Source organism: Periophthalmus magnuspinnatus, chromosome 15 (assembly GCF_009829125.3).
Source record: "Periophthalmus magnuspinnatus isolate fPerMag1 chromosome 15, fPerMag1.2.pri, whole genome shotgun sequence".
Classification (NCBI taxonomy): domain Eukaryota; kingdom Metazoa; phylum Chordata; class Actinopteri; order Gobiiformes; family Gobiidae; genus Periophthalmus; species Periophthalmus magnuspinnatus.
The window spans coordinates 25,315,390-25,333,853 of NC_047140.1; the positions used below are offsets into that span (position 1 = coordinate 25,315,390).

Consider the following 18,464-nt stretch of genomic DNA (forward strand, 5'->3'; position numbering starts at 1 on the left):
GAGGCGCGGCTGTGGGTGTGGTTCTCTCTACAGCACAAGTTTGGAACATTGACCCCAGAGAGGCTGCTGTCCTCTAATATGAATGTCATTTATTCTGAAAATAGGTAGAGCTTATTCGCCTAGGCGCATTGAGGTGTACTGTACATTGTCTCAGGGCTGTTATTGCACCGTTGGATTATTTTAGTCCAGAAAATTAAAAGCCAAACGCAGAGGTGAGTTTCTTGTACTTCCGATATTTCATTTGTAATGGTGGAGCTGTAATAGGTCTACTACTATTACTGCATGTACTCTTTGGGCTAGGTGTGTGTGAGCAGCTGATCAACATGGTAGCCTATTAACTATTGAGTCATATGATACACTCTGCAAGACTAACAGGATTTTTACCTTTTGTTTAAGGGTGGGTAAACCTGACTATTGCATTGCTGTCAAAGGATTATCTATCAAATTCTTTAAATAAACAAGATTGCAGAAATATTGCAGTAGTACATATGCAGTATTATTATTAAGCTGTGTACTTTTTTATAGCTTTATGCAAACTGACCTATGCAAAGTTCATATCCTTATCTTAGTAACCATATTAGTCAGGCTTAGTAGTGAAGAATATATTTTGTGCCTGTTTTAAGTATATTTTTGAAAGAATACTTGAGTGTGGATAGATTTTTTTCCCCTTGTGTTTGGCATTTGAATAGTAAATGTCCTCTTTCAGTGTTGTCAATGGACACCATTTATAAGCTTGCTACACACTACAAGACTCTACTAAATCCATAAACCTGAAATTATGAAAACTTTTTAATGATGTGGTTTTGCTTGATTAAATATTTGCGTGTTTTTATTTGTGTTCTCTTTGCAGATGGGGCTTGTGCAGATGCTAAAATCTCAGTTTGTGCTTCACCTGTTAATGGTCTATGTTTTCATGGCCAGTGGTGTCATTGTTAATCTCCTACAATTGTGTACTTTACCTCTGTGGCTTGTCAGTAAACAACTTGCCCGAAAAGTCAACATTCGATTGGGCTACTCCATTATGAGCCGTGAGTACTGTAGTTTGACTGTATAGGACTACAGAAGAATAATGCAACCATTTTGAATATTACTTTGACATTTAGTATATATAGTTTAGGTTTAATTTTGACTTTGCACTAGTATGACCTATATTATATCCCACACAAATATAATGTAGAATAAACATATTGTCTTTTCTCAGAAATGGTTGCACTGCTGGAGTGGTGGTCTGCCACAGAGTGCACACTTTACACAGACCCTAAGAGTTACCCTCTTTATGGAAAAGAAAATGCTATAGTCGTCCTTAACCACAACTTTGAGATTGACTTCCTGTGTGGTTGGACCTTCTGTGAACGATTTGGGGTTCTAGGGGTAAGATAAAGAACCAGTAGATTTGTAGTTCTTAATATCAGTTTTAATGTTTTGTGTTTTGTATTTTTTTTTTTTTTTTTTTTTTTCAGAGTTCAAAGGTGCTTGCTAAAAAGGAGTTGGCTTATGTACCGGTGATTGGATGGATGTGGTACTTCCTGGAGATAGTGTTTTGCAAAAGAAGGTGGGAGGATGACAGAAAAACTGTAGCTGAAAGTCTCCAAAATTTGCACGATTATCCAGAAAACTTTTGGGTATGTACACATTAGTTGAAAGGCGTGCTATGTAACTTTTCTGGAGAGGGTTTTGCTATCTGCTTGTCTCCATGGAGATGTGATGGCTGTGATGTTCCACAGTATGGTATTAAAGTTGTCTTGCATTTATTTAATTACAAGTGTTTCCAACGCTTATACCTAAAAAAAATGCATTCTTAAGGTGAGTGGGGTTGCTGCATTACAGATCGGACATGTAACTTGAACTGGTTGCGCTACCTGTGTGTTTCTCTGAAGATAGATATGTTTAATGCCATAGCGTGGAACATTCCAGGCAAAGTGTGTACCTTAAAAAAATGATAAGTTTAATTGCTGATGTTTTGTCTTGTTTTATGCAGTTTTTGCTTCACTGTGAAGGGACACGTTTTACACCAAAGAAGCACGAGATCTCGATGCAGGTGGCAGAGAGCAAAGGTCTTCCAAAACTGAAGTATCATCTTCTACCCCGTACCAAAGGATTCTGGGTAACGGTCCAGAACCTCAGAGGAAATGGTGAGTATAATTACCGTGTCTTAATATGTGAATAGAAATTGTGAATATTCATTTGCATCCATCAGATAATGGGTGTACTCAATATTGTTTAGCTGCTGCTGTGTACGATTCAACTCTAAATTTCAGAAATAATGAGGCCCCAACTTTGCTGGGACTCTTGAATGGGAAGAAATACCATGCCGATTTGTATGTGAGGTAAAGTAAGCTCAATGTTATTGATAAGTGCATTGGGTCCTGTAAAGCTTCTTGTCTTGGCGTCATTGCCATGTAACATTATTATATGCATCTTGCAGAAGAATCCCTCTGGACACAATCCCTGAAGGGGAGGCAGACTGTGCAGCTTGGCTACACAAACTCTACCAAGAAAAAGTGAGGCATTTAGTGAGGAAGTAATCAGTGGTTTTGTCTTGTACTTTGTAAACTACAGGTATGTTTTGTTGTTTAACAGGACAGCTTTCAAGAGCACTATGCCCAGACGGGAAGGTTCCCTGGGCCCATTAAAAGCCCCCCGCGCCGGCCCTGGTCTCTGATCAACTGGCTTTGTTGGTCCTGCCTGCTCCTCTTTCCGTTGTTCCTGCTTTTTGCACGACTGGTTAGCTCTGGTTCAACGGTAACCATAGCGACTACAGTGGCCTTCTGCATTGCAGGTTGGTACCCACCTTATGCCTATGGCTTCATTTAATGAGGCTCCTTTTTTTTAACTGAATCCTCTGTTTAATAAAGCAGCAGATCTGACCGCTCCAATGTAAGTCCCTTTTGACAGTTTTGGGAGCATGTCTGTAGCAGTGGGCCATCTCAGAATTTGGTTACAAATTTATCTCAAATTGTGGGGGGAAAAAGTAAAACCATTATCTGAAAGGGCATGTACTTATGAAGCATGATTAAGATTACACAATAAAAGTACTTCCAATGATTGCAAATACCTCTCTACTCTGCTGTAGATGGCAGCATGTATAGTTTTTGGAATATTACCTTTTAACATTATAGTTGAAGTCACTGGGTGGTTTTATTCTATTTTTTCCTTCTTGATAGTTTTACCATAATCCTCTCATTTCCAGTGTCAGTGGGGGCTCGTTGGATGATTGGCCAGACTGAGATAGACCGAGGCTCCAGTTATGGAAACAAGGAGGTCTCTATCAACAACAACTAAGGCCTGCACAGCTGCTGCCCCTTTAAACACTAATACAGAACTAACTGCACCCCCATCTCATGGGACAGGGCAGGTCCCGCAAGTGTGGGCCTGCTTCAGAGCACAACAAAGGTGGAGATTCTGTTCAGCAATACTAAAGCTAAGGCTAAGAAGTAGATGGCCGCTTGTTTAAGCTTGTTGCAAAAGATTGGCCAATATAAGGGTAACAGACATAAAACAAATCTACCACAAAACTGGGTACTATTACTCAACTTGAAAATGAGAACAGGTGTAACTTGAAAAGTTTGAAACTTTAAAATTTTGTTTTTTTCTTTTTGTAAATCTCCATATTGTACCTCATGTTTAGTTGTACATTTCATTAATAAACCATTGTGGACATGAGTAAATAATCCTCAAGAATTATTGAAATTCATGTCTGCAACAAATCAACTGAGGTTTCTCAATATAAAAACTTAACTACTATGTCTTACCAGGTTAAATAGCACTGGTTTACTAGAAACTAAAACTCCAGGAAAGTAAAAATGAACATGCAATATAACTTCATTTATAAATGTATATATAATTTGCACAAATACCATGTATGACTTGTGCAAGTATAGTACTTTCCTCTGGGGATAGAGAAGTATGTGCTCTGACAAACCTACTCATTTGCAAATCAAATTGGTTTCACAGTAATGCCGTGTGGGTTTTGGCAATAAATTACACTATCAACTGAAAAGTGAAAATGTCTCATCTTTAAAATGTGTAATCTGACTTCAGGACAATGTTTGACGTTTCTTTAAAAAAATGATTGGTTTATTAATATTGTTTGTACATAGCAACACTGTGAGAGCAGCAGACCCAGTGGTTTATGTGTTTTGTGTTTTTGGCCGTTTGTCTCCAGCAGCAGGGAGGGGGAGTGCCCAGTTACTCCGGTTCGCCCGCTATGCTCCAGTCACATGTAAAATATATCTTATTCATCACACTTGTACAACGCTTGGACATTTGACATTTACTCCTCAGCAAAGGCAAAGAAAAAAATAAAAATGAAATCCTTCCTAGTGCCCAGGCTTGCCAAAACAGACAAATGATAAATTAATATTAATATTTGAATGGTATTCAATTCATTGAACAAGCAACTCCTTCCACTGAGTGGTAATTATAACCACACAGAATTACACTCCCCTATTCTAGTCAACTGCTCCCTTGGATAGACAGTTAAGAAAGTGCCATTAAGCCCCGCCCACCCCATTAAAAGAAAACACAAAGTAAATGCCTTTTTGGAGGTCTGTTCACCAGTGAAAAGAACAATTGTGGTAATAGTTAGTTAAACTTTACAATTTTGTTTGTACAAGAGTTAAAGCCATTCCTCTTCTTACAGTATGTACAGTCCATGGTTCTACAAGACAGGACTCAGTGTTCTTAGGTCCAGTTGTCCTCTGAAATGATCTGTGTTCCTCAGTTTAGCTCCATGTGCCTTCAGCAATAAATCCTCAACGCCTCCACAGTTCATGTTGCCAACAGCATGTACAGTAGTGCTTCATTTGTAAACTTAAAAAGCCAAAGAAAGGTCCTTTTACTCCTCATCTGTACAAACCTGGAAAGAAAACAGACATTGTGAAAAGCTTGGAAATTATTCAGGTTTCTAAGCAACTGTTGTAATAATGGTTTCATAATTCACAATTAAATTAGTATTTTAGTATGTACAATTTCAGAGGTATTTTCTCACAATGATAAAGAATCTACCACCATTTGGTTTGCATGAAGGTAGAATCTTGGTTTATTTATCCAAAAGTACCTTAACAAATGGATGGTCTAACAGCATACTGGCAGTCCAGCGCCGCTTAGGTTCACTCTCCAAACAGTGGGCAAGGAAGTCTTTCCCCTCAGTGCTGAGTTTCTCTGGGATCGGTGGTTTGTGGCCCATTCCCACTTTGTACATGATCTGGAAGTTGTGCTCATACTCATGCCATGGCCTCTGCAAGTTAAGTTAATTGTAAAGTTCATACAACACAATATGTACAATTCAAAATAATAACACAGTAGTGAATTACCTTTCCAGTCACCATTTCAATAAGTACACAGCCTAAACTCCAAATATCTGCTGCACGTCCATGACCTTCTCCTTTTGCTCTGGTAATGACCTCCGGTGCCATGTATGCTAACAAATTAAGAGGAAATACCAATAAATATATTGTATTGTAAATTAATGGTACAAATCCACTGTACAGGCCTATGCCCATTAGAACCGCACTACTGTATGTAACAGTGCCACCTTGTGGTTAATTATAGATGGAGGCTTGTACCTGCAGTGCCTAACGTGCTGTTGACCTCTCCTGGCATTGTATGAGTGTTGTTTCTTAACTTCACTGAGCAACCAAAGTCACCCAGCTTTATAAGACCAGATGATGTGAGAAAGATGTTTGCTCCTAGAAGAAATCATTCAAAATGGTTAGAGATGTTTATCTGATGATTTATCTTGAGATGACTGAATTAGAGGAGACTGCTGACCCTTGATGTCTCGGTGCACAATTCCGTGTTCATGTAGGACGTTGATGGCTGTAGTGATCTGTTTACTGTACAGTCTGATCACATGCTCCTGCAACCCAAGGCGAGACACTTCCTCCAAAGTGCCTTCATCGCAGTACTCCATAAAAATGTACATCTCCTCCTATTCACAAACACTTCACTGTCAAAACGACTGACAAAAACTAGTACTATGGATAAGAGTGTGCAAATCTTACCCGATGAAGCTCAACTCCAAAGTACCGCACCAAGTTAGGATGTTTAATTCCTTCAAATATTTTCAACTCATCGGCAGTTTCCTTTATCGTTTTGTGATCATTTGGCTGAAATCGAATCTATAGAAATGAAGAAGATATTTAAGTATATAAGAAGTATTCACTGTATAATTCTGCACACTTTAATTCTCTTTTCTTACATACCTCCTTCATTGCCATTAATTCTCCAGTGTCAACATTGATGCAGGTGTACACTTTTCCATACTGGCCCTCACCTGTTTAGAGGAGGAGGAAGAAGTGAAAATTTAAACAACTACTTTCACATAATATTGAAAGCTTCTGACACTCACCAATCTTGTTGCCCCTTTGCCATTTGAAAGTCACTTTTCTGAGTCCCACATGCATGACATTGTCATAGGACTTTGGAGTGTGACACACTTGGCCGATGATATTGCGTTGTTTCAAAACAGCGTAGCGCTTTTCCTCAAACTTGCGAATAGAACGCCGAACAGTCTCCATAGGACATTGTCTTGCAGCTGCATCTAAATGATGCAATAAAAACATTAGTTGCAAAAACACTTAAATCATTTAGTTAAATCTAAACTAGCCTCACCCTTGATGCATGTACGCAGCTCCCAGCTTCGACGAACAATAGTAGGGTCACCTCGAGGATATGAGGGCTCTAGAACGGGATCGCAAATATTCAGGAAGAACAACTTGATTAAAACACAATGAACAAGAATGCACCTACCTTCTCTGTCCTCTGTGGGGCTTGAATGACGACTTATGGATTTAAATTGTAATTCTGCAGCAACTGATGAGACTCTGTCATTTTCATGAAAACTGGATACTCTGTAAAAAAGGTGGTCTTTCAGTAAATAAATAATGTAATTATATTGTAGTAAATATGTCTATGATGGTAGGCTAATATTACATTTCAAGAATTACTTTCAAATAATTTGTGCAAATGTAAGTTTATTAGAAAGATGCTTTTGCCATTTCTAAAAGAAGCAAAGATTCTTCGGCTTAAGAAAAACATTAGCACTACAGTAAGCAGGCACAGATAAAACACAGATAAGCCTCAAGTCTGAGAAGCATAAGCCACAATAGCAGTGAATCACCAGCATCACAGCAAGACTGATGTTAATGGCACTCAAGATTACAGCTCACTCTTTCATTGAAAAAAAAAAAAAAAAAAGATTTCTTTCTTATGTTTTCGCACCATGCACAACAGTCATGGTCTCCCTATTTTTCTTTTGGTGACATTTTCTGGCTTTGAAGACACATTAGAGCTTTATAACTATAGTCAACCAAGTATTGATTTCAATATCTAGTTCTGATCTTTGGCTGAATGGTACAGTGTAAATGCAGCATCTTTGGATATCACAAGGTCACTTTGGGTAAAACAATTTAAAGGTGAACTATGCATATTTTTTTGGTCAGTCACCAGCTTATCTCCATACATATGTTAATGATATGCCTAGAATGTCTCATAGTATGCTATTAAACTTATCATGCTTGCAACTACAAAAACTGACCTGTTACTTGGCCTAGGGGTGTTTCTCTATGGAAACAGATGTGTTTAATGCTATGGAACATTCTCCACAAAGCAATAACTTGTACATAGAGACTCAAAAGTGATGGACCCTGCACTAGAAAAGTTGCAGTAGTATAGAATCTATTCACAGGGCTTGCGACTAACTCTCTGAATCAAAATCAGGCTCTTTCGATTCAGCTGTTTGATTTTGGGGCAAAGCTACCTGGCATCATTGGGGGTGCTGCTGGGTGCTTTGGAGATGTCCCCGGAGCCCACAGTGACTGGACGGGGGCCGTTGGGGAACAGTTGGGTCCGGAGGTCACAGGGAAGGCTTCGGGAGCTGCGCAGTGAGAGAACAGACCGAGGAGCTTTACCTTAGGTGGTGCGGAGGCTTATGTGGGAGGCATTTGTGCTTTTTGGCAAATAAACACTCATACACCATTCATTCAACTCAACACAATGGAAAAATACTGTTATCAAAGCTTAATGAGACAAGCCAATATGGAAAGGCATGCAGAAAATGTGGAAAACAGCTCAAAACCCCAACTGTATAAGCAGAACACTTACCTAAATCCGTCAGCATTAGAAATAAATAGGTTTGGATTTGGAGGGTCACTATGGCATCGGGGAACCTTAACTGGACGAGGGCTGTTCCTGGGTGCTAATGTTGAAAATAAACAACAGATGTCAGGTTTAAATTGCACAGCTCCAATATTTCCATGAGTATTATTGTTATGACTTCTTACCAATGTACATCCCTGTTACAGGACTATGAGGCTTCCCAATTACATGTCCAATGCATTCATTCATCAAGGCTTGTAAATTCTGCAATACATTATCATTATTATTTATTTTTATTTTTTTTATTTCTGTTCGTGTGTTTGAGAGTAACAAACGTTCATAAAAGGAGGGGTCCTTACCAAGAAGTCATCCTCTGGTAGTGCTGAAATAAAACCTGGTTCAATTGCCTGAAGAAAATCAAAACCCTGAGTTGCCCACCTGTTTATAAAAAAAAAAAAAAATGTGTTGTTTATAAATCATTATCAGAATTAGATAGATTACAGCATGCATCTCACTATCTCGCTATGGAAAGATTATAGTGGGATGTTTTATATACCTATAATCCTAAATCTTACCTGGGCTTTGTTCCCCTGCCACTTTCACATTTGGTCAGGACATAGTTCATCCATTTGCGGGCAAACGCTATGTATCGTTCTCCAATCCTTTGCCTGAACTCTCCAGACATCAGCCGTACAACCTCCTTGTGGTACTGAACAATATGGAAAAAAGTAGCTTGTTTATGTTTTAAATCTTGTTAGTAATAAGGGACCTTATTTGTAAAGATTTTATTAAAACGTTTGATCAGGGTTATTTTCAACAGAATTCATCAATAAAGAGAAGATATAATCATGGTCTACCTCAAAAGCAAAATTGTATCCCTGTATCATGGCCTCTCTGTAGTACTGGTGCAGTGTAGCTGACTCGGACTCCTCCACCTCGGCCTCAATATCTGTAGTGAAAATGTTCTCCACCTGGTCTATCGCAGAGCTAATCTTTATGCAGAGCTGTAGTGCTTCATTCTGTTACAAACAACATCACTATGGTTACCAGAAAGCCACAGAATAAAGTAAATTAAAGTAAATAACCTGCAGCATGTATCACATTACTACCTTAAGTTCCTGCAGTGCGGTTGCAATGAGGGGTTGGCTGGAGGTTTGCTCTCGGTTCAGAGTGAGCACATCCTCCATAGACTGCTGAAATGCCTTGCGTTGGGCCACCAGGTGAGCCGAATGCATCACAATTAAAAGCATATTTTCAACCTAAAACATAATAAACAAAAATAACAAATTACACTGGTTTTAAGCTGTGACTGGCAGGTGCTAGCAGATGCACAGAAGTGACTTGAATATGCACTTTTAGCATCAATTATGAAGCTTATTTTTTATGTTGTTGATAGCCAGATGTTGTATAATACATTGTTTTATACATTTATCCATCTGTAATAAAAACATAAGGTTCAGTCATACTGTCATTGCACTCAGAGTGTCCACTGTCTCGAGCTGTGACACCAGAGTGAGCGAATCTCCGTCCCACTGAGCCCACTCAAAGGCGGAGTCGCCTGCTCCATGTTTGCTCATCAGGAGGTAGGCCTCGTCCTCCGGGATCTCGTCTGGTTCTTTGGAGCAGTCTTTTCCAGCGGCAGCATTGAGGAGCTGCAGGATCATAGGCCGCTGCTCCATCAGGCCACAAGGAACAAACACCTGAAGTTCCTCTAAACCAGGAATCACAACCTGTTTTGGGAAAAATTGAGGTGAGCTGAGGACACATAACAAATAAGTAACTGTATATCTCCACGTACTTTGACGTAATTTCTCTTCTTGAGAGCTTCCAAAAGACAAACCACTCCATTTGTGATGCTGAAATCGGCTGCGATTTCCAAGTCCTGCAGGGAAAAGACAAGTAAACACACCATTCGAATATGTAGTTCAAATAACTATGAAAGGACAATCAGATAAACTGCATACTGCAAACTGCTTTTGGCTCTGTTTTAGTGAAGGTAAAATTCCTGAGAGCAGCATCTCACCTTGCGAAGCATTTTTGCAAAGCCCAAGGCCTTGGAGGCTCGTTCTCTGGCCTCGTGAAATAGCTCTTTAAGTGATCGACTAGTTTCAATAACCGAACGCCTTAGGAAAGAAGACATAAAATAAAATACATAATGCATCACAAAAAATACCATAAAAATATACATAATAAATCCATTCAATTCAAATAATGTTCTTCTTACCTGATTTCATCTGATGCTGTGCTATCATCTGCATTTTCCCAGAATTCTTTACTACTTTTTTGCAGGCCAGCATCAAGAAACTCTCCAGTGGATTTTAATAGCATACCAGCAATATCACTATAAACAATAAGCAAAGACATGTCAATGGTCGAAAAATGCCATGCTGAGTATATTTTAGGTGTGGGGGACACTGACCAGAACAGCTTCCCAGACTGGGCTTCTCCCCCTCTGATGTAGGGAGTAATGACCTTGGTGAAGTGCCATTCCTCCTCTAACAAGTTCTTTAAACTGTGTGAAGCCTGGGGCAGCTGCTGCAGCATCTGGATCCAACTGTGCATGTAGTCAAAGTAGACCTGCAAACAAAACAATGAATCAGAACATTGAGTGGGTTCATCTAAAGTCAAATAAATGCACTTTGTATTTACCCAGTAATATGTTTCAAGTCTTACCACAAGCATTTTGTGTAGATCTTCTTCAAACTCATCAATATTAGCGTTAGTCTGCAGCCCCTGAGCGTCAGTCACAACTCCACGCAGCATGAACTGATAGTATTGTTTCATCAAAAGACCACCTTTGAGAACTTCTTTACACTCTCGCACCAACTACAGAGAAGACAATAAAAACACATATACCGGTTAGACACATGCTCTTTGACTCTTTACAACCCTTCCGAATGCATGGAGCATTTACCTGTTTGATGCTGAGGAGAGAAGGCTCTCCAGCAGGCCTTTGTTCAAGTCGCAGTTTAAGGCATTCGTGAATAACATTAAGAAGTACTCTACACAGCACAAGGAACGCAAGTCGGAAAGACGGGAGGTCCATGTCCTGCAAATCCTCCCATGACACCTGGTCCAATAGTCCAGAGTCACTGTATGATACAGTGCGGGACAGCTCCGGCAGGTAGTCACTATACAACATGGAGTCTGGGAAATCAGAAAACTGCAGACAGAAAATTATTGTGAGTTTACAGATTCAATTTATACAGATTTGCATACTAAGGTTTGCAGATTTTTCAAATGTGTTGTATACCTCCAAGTTTAAAGCCTCGTTTGTTTTTGAGTGTCCAAAAAAGGAATACAGATATTTGATGTATTATTATCATTAATACTTGGATGTTTGCTTTACATTCATAGTAGATTAGTAGAAATGCAGCAATAATGTTGCTTAAGAATTTCAGTTTACATAAAAAAACAACTGATAAATAAAATAAATATGAATCCTCTGTACACTGTCAAGTGCAACTCACCTCTTGTGCCGGGACATGGCAGAGCAGGGCGGCCCTTGATCGCTGCAGAGACCGATCCATGAGTTTGTGCAGTCTCAGGATTAGTTTGCGCAATCCCATTTGTTTCAGAGCTTTATCCACAAACGGTCTGTAAATTGCTGTTGGACAGAATACCCCTCCAGATGTGTCTGTAATGCCAGATGCAGCAGAGGACAGAAACTCGTCCTCCGACAACAATCGGGCAAATTTGGGAGTGAGAGAGGGAGACAGATCTCCTTCTGGCACTGGGCCCAGTGTCGCTTCCTCCTCTGCATCACTCTCAGCAGTGTATGTGGCTGTTGAATCATTCTCCTCATCCTCTTCATTCTCATCTTCCTCATTTCCACGGGAACAGCGAGGTGAGGGGATTTCAAACACTGGCCACCCGATGCGTGACAGATCGTGTAGGCCAAGCAGAGTGGCCATAACACGCAGCTTCTGGTTAAGGTCCTGAGTGATATTTAGCCACAGGCAGAGTGCCTGCACCCTGCCCTGGAAGTCCCGAGCTGCATACTTTTCATAATCTCTCTGCAAGGCTTGCAAAGATGGGTACAAGGCTTCCACAGACTCCAGTAACTCCATGACACGCTTGACCTGCTCAAAAGCTAACCGCTGCCGCTGCAGGTGCTCCCTGCAGTCTGCCCCGGAGCCCAGAGGCTCGGCTGCATTCATGGAGGGGCAGGCACTGAAGCCCCACTGGTCGGCCGCAATGTGGTTTATCTCCACAACAGACTGAGTGCTGTCAGAGTGGTCGTCACTCCCACTATGAGAGTCCTCCTGCAACGACTGAAACTCGGAGCTCTGGGCCAATTGCAGACTGCCATAGTTGACCTTAAAGTGCAACACCTCATTTATGATGTCAGGAATGGCCTGGCGGGCAGTGAACAAAAACAAGTCTTGGTCACTAGTGGAGCGTCGTGCATGCCATGCCTGAAGTTCTAACCAAATAACCTCATTGTTGTGACCCATAAAAGCCATGTTCTCCAGGCCCCTTTGCTCTTTCTCCTTTCTTTTGGAGGACATTGAAGTGAGTTTTAGGAGCAATCGCAGTGTCTCAAAAAACTTAAGGCGGTCGGCTGGGCAGTCAGTTCTGGAGGTTTGCCTGTGAGTTCGTGCCATGTGTGGCATAGACACTGGGAGCTTGCTACTTAAGCTCAAGTAATGTTTGCGGGGATCCATGCTGAGGGCACCAAAAGCGCCTGATTTTGAGAGGGGGTCTAGCATAAAGGAGCCTTCAAAGGTCTTCTTTTTGTCTCTTTCAGAGGTGCGTAATGTGGCTCGCTGCTTTTTACCTTGCTTGTAGCTATGTTCTTCAGGAGTCTCCACAAGCCTTGGACTCTCCTTCATCACGGATGGATTTACTTCCACTAAAATACAAAAATACATGTTTCATACATTATTAATATGCACATGAATATGTGCATAGTGAGCATGAAGTACCTACAGTTCAAACCAGTTCATGATTCACATCACCTGAACTGCAGTTGACATACCTTTGTTGGGAGATCGGCCACCACTCCTTGCTTGACAGTTCCTTTGGTGCTTTCCTGACATGCGTTTCATCTGACGTTGGCTGAAAGGAGGAGAAGTGCTGTATGCCGCTTCCTCTTCCTCGCTGGGAGAGTCACAGAATTCTTCCTCCTCATTTTGTTGAGAGACATTGTCCAGTGGGTTGGCCTGCCTGTAAACAGTGAAAAGAATTTAGGCCACAGGGAAACTTAACAGCTTTACATTACATCATGTTTCCTGGAAATTCAAACAATGCACAAAACTAAATTATGCTCATCTTTATCACGCTATACTTTTACTGGTTCTTTTTATTAGAACAATGTGCAGCAGAAGGACATTTTTAATACCACAGCAAACACAGCACCAGGGACAGAATATGAGCCTTTTGCTTTAAGCATATTATGTTTTTTATTTATTAAAAACATAAAGAAGGCATTAACATTAAACTATAACATCCTTGGATCAATATTTTACATTATGTTGAATGTAAACTGTAATATTGATCTAAAACACCTTAATAATAGACACAGGTCCATTGACTTGAAGTTCAAAACTGCAGTAGTGACAAGCCTCTGCATAGTAAAATTTCATCAAGCAGCACATTTTCGATTGGTGTTAACGTGATTTTTTTTAACTTAAATACATGACAATGTAGAATTACTTAGGGAAAACATGCATCAATCATTCAAAATGCAACTTTGAGTAAGCTAATGATGACATGGTACTGTTTTAACATAGTTTAAAGCTCATAAAAGTCAAATTTACATACTATGTTATGCCTTTAATGTTAATCTTGATGATGATTATTTGTAATTATTTATATTTCGATTTGTTGTATTGTGATTTTAATGTCTTTTTTATTCTGTAAAGCACTTTGAATGACCTTGTGTGTGGATTGTGCTATACAAATAAACTTGCCTTGCCTATGTCCCCTTTAGCAAAATAATATTGCTCAAAGCAGCTTGATTCTCAGCAAGGATACAACAGCAATGCCTTAAATAAGAATATACATAGGAATATAGAAAAATATGTTGACATGTGTCTTAGCATCTTATTCTGAACTCGCATAAAAACCCAACCAGAGCTTAACAATGTGGCTGCAGTAAACATCAAGTTTGCACACTCATCAACCACATGCTCAAAGTGGACACTACTTAACCACAAGTAAACTACGTAATGTGGTACGAAGCACTGGATCTTAAAAAGTTGATAATGTAATACGTGACCTGAGGGCAAGCAGCTGGTAATAAAGTGTAATTTACTTGTTATTTAACACCACCTTAAAAAAATAAAAATTCAAATACATATGGCCAGCCTTTCCCAGTTATAATGTCAAATCTTTGCTCCCTAATGCATTTCTGAGAGTTTTTTTAATAGGATTAAAGTGAAAGGTTGGAAGGCGTGGCACAACAAAAACAAAGCCAGAGACCTCCCTTCTCTGGGGGTATGAAAAGCGACTGGTCACTGCAGCGGTCCTCCATCGATCATCTGACTGAAAGGCATTCCCCAACACGCGTCTGTTGTACTCAGGGCTAAAAGGGGCTGGACTGCTGCGCTTTCACTGCGGAGCGTGTGTGAGTGTTAAGGGTGAAGTGTGCTGAAGTGTGGGGGATAATCTGGAAATGACTCGCTAAAGCTTTTCAGGGCGCCACATGCAGGGAGAGACTTGTATTGTCCATCTGCCTAACTGCAGAATATTTAAACGAGGCCCACAGTGGATCCCCAGGGAGTGTAGTGGTGCAGCAGGCTCACAGACAGACACCTGCTGCACGTCCACATTTTGAGACAGACACATAGCTACTGCAAGAGACAGAGCAGCGCCACTTCATTAGCACGGCCTGCAGCGATCACATATTAACCCTTTACACTGGTGCCTTCTTCTAAATCACAGTAGTACAACTATAATTGTAAGAGAAAATGATTGCATAGAGAAAATGACCAATGCATACCCGACTGCATGTACTAGGAACTTTGTAAATGTCTTAATAAGTATAAGGTGGTGTGAGATGTCTGCAGACCGAAATAGTACATGCATGTGAGAGGGAAAAAAGACCAAGTTTTATAAATAGAAACATCTACGCAAGTCTGCGTAGCATGACTGAATCACTGAGGAATGACAGAGGAACCAATGACGCCATCATAGACGATTGTTTGTTTGGTTGCCATGAGACTCTTTGAGCTGTTCAAGCTGCACGCTTTACATTTTATTCAACTTTTCTGCCGGCTGCAAAGGCAAAGTTAGTACCTCACACTAAAGTATGACCGCACTATGGTCTTCAAGCTGTCGCTGTGTGGCTGGCACTGGTGAAATATCACTGCAGATGGTGTCTGGCCACTCTCAATAGCTCATCTGATGGCTCCAATAAAGGCCAGCGGAATGCTACAGTCCCATGGGTGCAACACAAAGTGCACCACAAATTCAGGAGTCTTTTTCCTTCAACGATTTGAGCAGTGATAGTAAAGGCTGCTAGAGTCAGAGCCTGACCTCTGACCTGTCACCATCCACACTATTGTGCCCGAGTGGGCCACTCTTTTGTATCACTGTGACACGTGGCCTGAGAGGCCCACAGCTGAATAGCACACAGCTGGCTGCTGAGCACACTTACTCACAATGCCCAATCTACAGGAAGGCCAAAGGAGGAGAGGTTGGTCCATGTTTTGTGAGAGCACACTTTCTACTAATTACTTTGTATAACGGACAAAAAGTTTTTCAATTTGATATCTAAATTATATTACCTAATTAAATTGAAGGTGCTGTCTTATTTAATGTTTGAGAAGATTACAGTATGGACAGACTGACCTGCTGATAAACATGCAGAATAGTGGAGCCACTATAAGTGCGCCACAGGCAGTAAGCATTCAAAAACAATGAACACAGCGTACTTGACTTGACCTCACCCTTCTCTGGAACACCGTGACATTGCCGCATGCACATGTTCCCATCCCAACTATGCAGCAATTCTATTGAATGCACAAATCATTTTCTCCTCTAAAACCATTATTAGTCACTCAGGTTACAACACTCTTTACAAGCAGCATTTACCTCTCTGTAGCAGAAGCACATTATAATATGGATCCTGAGTCATGTGGCCTAAATGATTCTAAATGTAGACAGTGCTGATATGGACTGCAGCAAAAAGAGTACCTACATACTGTGCCTTTAATAATAATGCAACAAAATGAATCTGGCTGCACTGAAGTTTCAGTTAAAAGTAACACTAGCACAATAAGCATTTAGTCAATGCTAGTCCCACCCAACTAATGCAAACTTGTCAGTATAACTGCATAGTTTCCAACGCACAAAATATCCCATTGTTGAAAAGGAATAGGCAGATGACAGTGACAGAAAACGCTGCATTAATTTGGACTGAAGCAGGTGTGGGCAGAAACAGGATGCAGTCAGGAAATGCAGAAGGCTGCTCCATCTGTATCTCGGCCTGTGCTCAAATGTGGCCATTAATGAGTAGTAGCTTGAAGCGTCTGCAGGGCTCCAAGCATTTCTCATCGTTTCTCTGTGTACTGTACACCACATCCTGAAATCCCAGGAATGCCTCCAGACCCACTGAGAACAAGACATCATTCATGACAAAGGCCTTCTGTGCAACAATAATTGCAACAGCTACAGCCATTGCCTGCCTAGCACTTATATCTGAACCAAAGAGAAATAATGAAGTCAACTGAATTTACTTTTTGTACAATATGAAAAAAACAGCAAGGATATCTGCATGCTACTGTTGCAGTCGTGCAACTGACATTTAAACTTAGCAGCAGCAGTTAATGCCCTGAGAGGCAGCGTGTGCAGTGATGTCCAAGCACAACTGCATGCAAATCACCTATTGTGCATTGGCATGACGAGCGTGCAAAATATTTACTGTATATGCACTGTACAACACTTTTGTAGTGTGCAACAAGAGCTGAGTGCAATTACATTAGGGCTACTATTGCACAATCATGTGAGCTGTTTGTGTCCACTTCAGACCGAGTGACTGGACGCAGAGTGCAAATACTGCATCTGGCCTGAACATGAAATAACAGTAAGAGCAAACAATAGAAAGACCTGGTATTTTGCACAAAATCCGGGATTATGACAGCCGCCACATTGTTGATCCGAAATGATACATGCCCTTCGAAGTCCGTCGACAACAACTGCATGCGAAGGGACGGGAGGAGAGAGAAGACACAACAGCGGATTCCTGAGGGTCTACTGCCAGCGGTCAGGGGCAAATACTCTGCTATTTCGACTGGATTTAATGCGTACTTCAGAGAGGCTAAAATGGACTGGTGATCTGAACAACTCCACTGCCATGCACAATGACAGGGTTTTGCAAAACCATTGTGTGCAACACAAAACATGCAATCAGATAATTAATGTCGTGTTTTAAAAGTACAGAGTCCATGTCATGATTCAGCAGACAACACAAGCCCCAGAGCGAGTATTAACAGAAACAAGAGCAACATGCTAGTACCAAAGTTGTGGCTACGGTTTAACACTAAGTGCACGCAACAAGAATATCAAATGGATGTTATTATTACGCATTGTTGATCACATTAAGGGCAATTAATAAATGGCTTGGCTGTTTTTCCCACCACCAGAAACTGTTACTCAACTTGCCCATAAACAATACACTGAACATGCAGCTAACAGTAAATAAGAGCTAGCATGTACTGTGACATGTTTTCCTCTTTCTGATGCTGCTAGCCTCTCCATAACGTTACCTTCTCATTTGCTGATCATCGTGGCGTATTCCCAATCACTGAAACGATACAAAACGCAAGAATCCCCACCAAAGTGCGCAAGCAAGCGCTGCTCCAAAAAGTTTGCAACTCCGGCGTGAGAAATGCAGTATCTGCACCGCCGCACTATTTGACAGGAAGTCAGTGTGCACCAGGCTAACTGCGGTGTCACATTGAGCTCTTTATTTGGCAGCCCCTAAGTCCTGATGGTGTAGCCTCTGTTACCTGCTGGGCTTGTTGCGATCCGGAGGCTCCATTGCAAGGCCGATGTTTCTTTTCACGAAATATGCATGCTTTAAACCATGTCCTAACGCAGTCAGATACACTTTGCACCGTCGACAGGTTGCAAAAACGTCCAATATTTGTGTTTTTAGAGCACTTTCTATCCGCCGGCACAGTTGACTCTCGCTTGTGCGTATGCCGTCGCCATCTTTCCAGCGTTCATTGAGGAGGTGCGCCAGAAGGTGGCATTACTACGGCAGCCCGAATGGGCCATGGCCGATCAAGAGTTATCTCTGGTGTTTAAGCATTCATTCATTCACGAGTGAAATTGGAAACTTATAAAATAATATACAATCAAATACATACAAAACTCTACATTGTGCAATATAATTACAAATTTACCAATTATTT

At 40.8% G+C, this 18,464-nt stretch overlaps 2 protein-coding genes across 5 annotated transcripts; one reads left to right on the forward strand and one right to left on the reverse strand.

Moving 5' to 3' along the window:
* On the forward strand, positions 1-3,995 carry agpat4 (1-acylglycerol-3-phosphate O-acyltransferase 4 (lysophosphatidic acid acyltransferase, delta)). Its single transcript, XM_033979851.2, has 9 exons — positions 1-212; positions 851-1,028; positions 1,202-1,371; positions 1,461-1,622; positions 1,979-2,132; positions 2,225-2,327; positions 2,426-2,501; positions 2,581-2,779; positions 3,191-3,995. Exons 2-9 carry the CDS (start codon positions 851-853, stop codon positions 3,280-3,282), a joined length of 1,134 nt encoding a protein of 377 aa, XP_033835742.1. The 5' UTR covers positions 1-212; the 3' UTR covers positions 3,283-3,995.
* A 60-nt stretch (positions 3,996-4,055) lies between these two features.
* On the reverse strand, positions 4,056-18,271 carry map3k4 (mitogen-activated protein kinase kinase kinase 4). Of its 4 annotated transcripts, none has more exons than XM_033979847.2 (27): positions 18,057-18,271; positions 13,082-13,269; positions 11,571-12,955; positions 11,015-11,263; positions 10,774-10,926; positions 10,520-10,677; positions 10,325-10,441; positions 10,124-10,223; positions 9,899-9,982; positions 9,567-9,830; positions 9,210-9,359; positions 8,958-9,119; positions 8,676-8,809; positions 8,460-8,538; positions 8,286-8,364; positions 8,107-8,200; positions 7,763-7,879; positions 6,754-6,854; positions 6,616-6,684; positions 6,353-6,544; positions 6,207-6,277; positions 6,006-6,122; positions 5,773-5,932; positions 5,568-5,690; positions 5,316-5,422; positions 5,060-5,239; positions 4,056-4,858 (listed from the first exon to the last, which is right to left on the reverse strand). In XM_033979847.2, the coding sequence occupies exons 1-27, from the start codon at positions 18,086-18,088 to the stop codon at positions 4,838-4,840; spliced, it is 4,686 nt and encodes a 1,561-aa protein (XP_033835738.1). In that variant the 5' UTR covers positions 18,089-18,271; the 3' UTR covers positions 4,056-4,837. The 4 variants fall into 4 exon arrangements, with proteins under 4 accessions (XP_033835738.1, XP_033835739.1, XP_033835740.1 ...); XM_033979848.2 differs by lacking the exon at positions 18,057-18,271 and adding an exon at positions 17,814-18,011; XM_033979849.2 differs by lacking the exon at positions 7,763-7,879 and having other exon boundaries at positions 18,057-18,260.
* Positions 18,272-18,464: the final 193 nt, after the last annotated feature.

Coding starts and splice junctions, on each gene's coding strand:
- agpat4 (XM_033979851.2), top strand. CDS start 851: ATGGGGCTTGTGCAGATGCTAAAATCTCAGTTTGTGCTTCACCTGTTA. Junction 1,029..1,201: donor GGGCTACTCCATTATGAGCC/GTGAGTACTGTA, acceptor GTCTTTTCTCAG/AAATGGTTGCACTGCTGGAG. Junction 2,133..2,224: donor CCAGAACCTCAGAGGAAATG/GTGAGTATAATT, acceptor AATATTGTTTAG/CTGCTGCTGTGTACGATTCA.
- map3k4 (XM_033979847.2), bottom strand. CDS start 18,088: ATGGAGCCTCCGGATCGCAACAAGCCCAGCAG. Junction 8,810..8,957: donor GATACAATTTTGCTTTTGAG/GTAGACCATGAT, acceptor CATATTGTTCAG/TACCACAAGGAGGTTGTACG. Junction 6,545..6,615: donor GCTGCGTACATGCATCAAGG/GTGAGGCTAGTT, acceptor TGCATCATTTAG/ATGCAGCTGCAAGACAATGT.